This window comes from Sceloporus occidentalis, unplaced genomic scaffold (genome assembly GCF_023333645.1).
Source record: "Sceloporus occidentalis isolate IW3139 unplaced genomic scaffold, rSceOcc1.0.p SCAF_1, whole genome shotgun sequence".
Classification (NCBI taxonomy): Eukaryota; Metazoa; Chordata; class Lepidosauria; order Squamata; family Phrynosomatidae; genus Sceloporus; species Sceloporus occidentalis.
Window position 1 is genome coordinate 14,743,130 of NW_028316981.1, and position 6,158 is coordinate 14,749,287.

The following is a 6,158-nucleotide window of genomic DNA, read 5'->3' on the forward strand; positions in this document are numbered from 1 at the left end:
AAAAAAACGTGAAATTTAAAAGTGACGTTTTGATGACGTTGCTTTGATTGACAGCCCCAAAATGGTGAGTGGGAACGAAATAAGGCTAAAACCGGTTTATATATACACTGGTTTATTTGAATAGGAACGCAAGCGGATCACTTAAAGCGAATTAGTTGGTAAATGAGAACGAAGAAAAAAAAAGCGGGATAAGACCAGGGTTATTTTGAATCGGTTTTATTTAAAACGGTGTATTTTAAATCGTTGTAAATCACAAGTGGAAACAGCCCCAGTGTCAGGTGGGCTTTTTTGAATACATAAAAGGAGGGGAGGAGTGTCTCCCCTGAGAAAGAGCTTGGTGGATAGTCAAAGATCAGGGCTGCTGTATCTGCATTGTAAAAGGTCACCCGGCCCCCTTCATAGTTCAGAGTCACCCGGATCCTCTTGGGTTCCTCCTTCAGGGTCAGAACACAGATTGGAGACAGGTGGGGGGCCCTGTATGCATTTGCCCACTTCCCCATGTCCCAGATCCCTGCCTTGGGACCATCCAGGATGAAGCCCTTTCTCTCCACAGACTTCCTAGCCACCCCCACAGCCCACTCCTCCTCACGTCCCACAATGATTTCCCAAAAATGCCTGCCTCCTGTGAATCCCTCACAGCCCAGCACATAAGTGCGTCCCTCAAATCTCTTAGGATTGTCAGGAAGATCTTGAGGTTTCTCTCTATATGTCACAGTTCGATGATCCTCAGACAAGATGACACGAGGGTTTGCTGTCTCTGGATCCAGAGTCACCTTTGCTGTTTTGGGGATGGAAGCAGATGAAGAAAAAAAAGTGGCATCAACAGATAGATCGGCTTCAATACCTAAATCTAATCAAGTGGCAGCAAAAGCTTCCTGCAGATCTATAGAGCTCTCATGTTCTGCCTCCAGAACTGGGATTCTGGTCTCCCTATTGTTAATAATAATAATTTGTTTTATTTATATACCGCTATTCCAAAGATCATAGCGGTGAACAGCAAGTAAGCTAATTAGCAAGTAAGCTAATTTGCCCCCAACAGTCTGGGTACTCATTTTAGCGACCTCGGAAGGATGCAAGCCTGAGTCGAGCTTGGGCCCTTTTGCTGGTCTTGAACTCGCAACCTTGTGGTTTCGAGTGAATGGCTGCAGTACAGGCATTTGCCCACTGCGCCACCAGGGCTCCTTGTTGTTGTTATTATTTGTGTAACACTCTCTAATCTGTTCTTCTAAGGGATTAATATGGCTCATTTATTCAGTCCCAAAGCCATATTATTGTCCTGCACATTTCAGTGTTACTGGCTGCAGGAGATTGGTTTGCCTGAGGCAAGTAGTCAAAGTCCACAAAGTCCACAAGTCTCCAAAAACTTATGTGACAAATTCTTCTAGAAAGTTTGTCTCAAAGGTGGTACAAGATCCCTTTGCATACTGATATTACAGACTAACACAGCTATGGAGTTTATCACACAGGAGGCAAAATGCCCAAATACTGTGAGTAAACAGGTTTTAAAACAAAAAGCAGCGTGATTTTGGTGTTTTATTCATGGGTTAATGTCAGGATAATGCCAAAGTCGTCCGACATGTCTGAAAACAGTCCTACTCTTACGGGATATTCACAGATTTAAACCCCATTTATTCACGAGATTTGGGGGCATCCTTCCCATGTGATAAACCTCTCCATCTCTGTTGTCAGCCACAAGTCACTTTGAGTGGTGTGGGAAAGTGAAATATTAATAAATCTGATTAGATTTTATTTAAGCCATGGGTGCTTGTCTTTGGTTGTTGTGTTATACAGGGCTTGATGAGGGATATTTTTAAACAACTGGAATATTACAGAGTTAGGGATGAAGCTTGTTGATAACCCAGTGGTGTTATCCAAATTCTCAGAGAAGAATTGACAAACTCCACAATAACCACCAGAAAATTCAAGGGAGGCTTCATGTTTTCTGTGTATTTGAAATTTAATCAGACACCTCTTTTTTTCTTTTTTTTTTCTTTTACCTTTTTTCTGATGAAGTCCAGATTCCAGAGTGTCTAGAGAGAGAGAGAGAGAAAGGAAAGAAAGAGACTCAGCACTAGATGACACCCAGCAGAAAGCAACACAGTACAGCTGAGATCCTACATCCAAGAGATGTAATCTAACTTTACCCTCAGGGGATATACCTAATTCGTCTTATGCCATTAGACAATAGTGACATTGCACAACCAATGTGCACTGTTGTATCGATGCATAATATACAATGCATACATAATCAATCAGTGCACAATGTGCCATGTGAGGTCTCCATAGCACTATGCCAGTGGAAACATTTGATGCGTAGATAAAAGGGGGCTGTAAATTGCCTAAATGGAAGGGGGCAATCTTAACTTGTTCACACTGGAAGGAAAGGAGGAGAAGGAAGCCAGGTCTGCCTGTATCATTGCTAGGTCTGTCTGAATGCATCAGTAGTTAAGACTGCTATATGATAATGCCAGCCACTTCTCAGATTAAAGTGAAGACAGTTTGCAGTCCTCAGTTCATTTGCAGAAGTACAAATACAAGTACTAAAGTCACTCTAGGACCAACATCTAGGACCAACTATGAGGTACTGAAGCTACAAAATTTGTTCAGATTAGTCATTTTGACCCATCTGATTTCGCCACAATCAAATGGAGGGAAAACAGGAAAAAAAGGGCAGTGTATCATGTGATGGACCACAACAGTATTTCCACCAAGAAAAGCTGCCTTGAAAGGTCCTCATTTGGAGTGCCTGCTTAACAAGGTTTCCAGGTGAGAGACAGTACAAGGCTTCTATCCCTTCAATGGTTGTGTAGAAAAGGGAATTTCAGCACGGCTTGTTTGTTGCCTGGTCCGCTGGCAGTCCTACTGCTCAGTCACTCTCTTCTGTTAATAATACAGGGTCTGAAGTACCAACAGGTACAATGCAATGAGCAGAGCTTTAAAAATATGGACTAATGTAGTGTTACTCAAAGTGGTGGTCCATGAACTGGTCCCAGGCCATGAACCATTGCTTACCGGTTCCCAGCAAGTTTCCAGAAAAGAAAGAACTGTAGTAGGAATCAATGGGCACAAATATCGCACTAGTCTCTGGCACATTAGACAAAGAATATTGCTGACCCCTACATCAGATAGCCTAAGAAGCCCTGAACTAATGCCCCAGTTAGACTAAGGTAATGTGCTGTTTCATTGTCCTTCAGCTCCCCTATTTTCTAGCCCTAACTTGCCAAATGTCTTGGAGTCTTTCTTTACCTTTTCAGATCAATGTAACATTTAATTTAAGATCGTTGCAGACATTCTCTATTACCTCTGAATTGCCTCATCACACCCTCCAGAAAGGGACTGATATCACAGAAGTCCCAGATCTTCCATTTTAGAGCAGGAGGAAAAGCCACAGGATTCTCAAACTTCTTCTTCTCATGCCTGGAGGAGAAAGGGAGGGTGTCATAGAATCATACAGAGTTGCCAAATCATAGAGTCCAACTCCCTGCTCAGTGCAGGATCTTCAGCGAAAACATCCTGCGAAGTTAGCTGCCTATCTTCCTTTTGAAGATGCCCATAGAAAAAGACCCCACCACCTCTCTCACCACCTTTTAAGTGCAATATGTTGTTATTTGCCATCAAGTCAACTTCAGCTTATGGTGACCCTATGAATGAAAGACCTCCAAGATCTCTGGTTATCAACTACCCTGCTCAGATCTTGCAAACTCTGACTGTATAGCCCTTGTGGTCTCTTCCAACTGTATGCCTCTAGGGTCACAGCTTCCTTGATTGAATCAATCAACCTGCAAAGACCTCTTTGGAGTTGTTCCTACTATGATAAATTCCAAATCCTAATTCAGGGTATATGACCCTCATTCCCACTCGAAACTGAATCCAATCGTCATTTGATCAGTTCCAGTGGGGAAAAAGTGAAGCAAACCTAAAAAACCTGGGCTATCCTGACACTAGTTTTTCAGAGGTTCTTTTCCACAGAATTGATTCTGACGCAATTCCAACAAGTGGGAATGACAGATCAGAATCAATTCATGCTGGGATGGAGGACAAATAACTGGAGGGGAGGGATGAGATGAGGGGTGTGTTTTTGCCATCCCTCCCCAGATTGTTGGAGATGTCATCCCCCCCCCCCATGCTGTCTTTGTTGGTGTTTGCGATTTAAAAAAAATACAATTCATCGGTAAATCATTAAAATGACTTAACAACTGCTTGACAAGGTAGGTAGTTGCTAAGCCATTCTGATGATTGATTTATGGATTTTTAAAAAAGAAAAAAGCCATGCTGCTTTGTCCCCTGTCGTCCTCTTCCTCCTGGGTCCCTTCCTGCCTTCCTCCTCCACCAGCCAGGGCCACAGAGCTTTTCACTGCCCCAGCCTCTCACTCCCACCAGCACCCACACCACCAGCACCACCGCCAAGCTGCCTCCTGCCCCACCAGACCCTCTGCTGCTGAAGAGCTCACCGCTTCCCCTCCTCCTGGCTAGGAACATGCCACACTCTGGCTGGACCAGGGACCCAGCACTGGTCCTGGGGGTAGGCAGTGGACCAGGAGCCCACCCTGCCCAGCCTCCTCCTCCTCCTCTCCCCTCTGGCTGAGAGAGTGTTCCCAGAGGCTGGGAAAGGAAGAGGAGGAGGAGGAGGTGGCGGCGGTGGCAGGGATGGACTCCTCTGATGTGGCTGCTTGCCCTCTCCTCTGGGGGTCTCTTCCTTCAGTGGGGACAGGGCAAGCTCCAAGAGGAAGAGGAAGGAGTGGTGAAGAGGCCCTCTCTATCCCTCCCTCCACCCCTGCCACGGGGATGGATTCCTCCAAGGCCCCAGGCCAGCTTGAAAACCCACGGGGTGACCTTGGGCAAGTCTCACTCTTCCAACCTCAGAGGAAGGCGATGGAAAATCTCTTTCTGAACAAATCTTGCCAAGAAAACTCGATAATAGATTTGCATTAGGGTCATCATAAATGGGAAATAAGTTGAAGGCACACAACAATAACAGTAGCCCAAGAAGGCCCATGTTTTGATTGATAAGATTTTGGAAGTGATGGAGTCACCTTGGTTCTCTCTTCATGAGACTGGAATTGCGTGTTTCACTTACAAATCAGAGCTTTTGTGGGAGAGATAGAAAAGATTAACTTACCCTTGTAAGAAGCTTCCAATATCCTGTAAATGAAAAAGAGAAAAAAGAAACAACAGTAGAGGCATTTGCATGGAAACCTCTCTCATTGGTCTTAAGTAGCATTTCCAACTATATGAAATAATAATAATAATAAAATTTTATTTCTATACCACTATTCCAGCGATCACAGCGGTGTACATCAAAGAGTAAGACAATTGAAACATTAGCATGAAATAATACAAAGTTAATAATTAAGAACAGTAAAAACTAACAACACCCTATACAAGTGGCTGTGTAGAATGGAATACACAAAAACATTGCCACGGGGAAAAGAATGACCACAAGGCTCACGGGGGGAAAGCCTGGCGGAACAAAAAAGTCTTCAAGTTCTTCTTGAAAGCATCGAGGGAGGTGGAAGTACGGAGCTCATTGGGGAGGGAGTTCCAGAGCTGAGGGGTTGAAATAGAGAAAGCCCTCTGAGCTGATACATATCGAGCGTCTGGAACTCTTAAAAGATGTCTTTCACCCAAACTGAGAGTGCGGGGCGGATTGTATGGGGAGAGGCGGTCCTCCAAGTACCCTGGGCCCAAGCCATTTAGGGCTTTATAGGTGATAACCAACACCTTGTATTCGGCCCGGAAGCGAATAGGCAGCCAATGGAGATCTTTTAGGACTGATGTTATATGGTTGGCCCTGGAACATCCAGTAACCAGCCGAGCAGCCATATTCTGCACTAATTGAAGCTTCCGGGTTTGGTACAAGGGTTGCCCCATGTAAAGCGCATTACAGAAATCTAATCGAGAGGTTACCAGAGCATGTATAACAGTTTCAAGGTCCCCCCGGCCAAGGAAGGGTCGCAGTTGGCGTATCAGCCGAAGCTCATAACAGGTGCTCCTGACCGCTGCATCCACCTGAGCAGTAAGGTGAAGCGATGAGTCCAGAAGCACCCCCAAACTGCGAACAGAGTCCTTCACAGGAAGCGTGACCCCATTTAGGACAGGTGGAAAAATTTCCTTACCCAGACCAGGAGAGCCAATCACCAGTACTTCCGTTTTCTCTG

The 6,158-nt window shown here is 44.9% G+C and overlaps 1 protein-coding gene across 1 annotated transcript; it reads right to left on the reverse strand.

Moving 5' to 3' along the window:
* Nucleotides 1–200: 200 nt before the first annotated feature.
* LOC149320885 (butyrophilin subfamily 3 member A3-like) lies at nt 201–5,139 on the reverse strand. Its single transcript, XM_089526227.1, has 4 exons — nt 5,120–5,139; nt 3,302–3,417; nt 1,998–2,030; nt 201–778 (listed from the first exon to the last, which is right to left on the reverse strand). The coding sequence occupies exons 2-4, from the start codon at nt 3,315–3,317 to the stop codon at nt 201–203; spliced, it is 627 nt and encodes a 208-aa protein (XP_089382353.1). The 5' UTR covers nt 3,318–3,417; nt 5,120–5,139.
* Nucleotides 5,140–6,158: the final 1,019 nt, after the last annotated feature.

What these genes read in the sequence shown, in the direction of transcription:
- LOC149320885 (XM_089526227.1), bottom strand. An exon ending in TGGACTTCATCAGAAAAAAG is followed by an intron (nt 779 to 1,997) that starts GTAAAAGAAAAA and finishes TCCCCAAAACAG; the next exon opens with CAAAGGTGACTCTGGATCCA.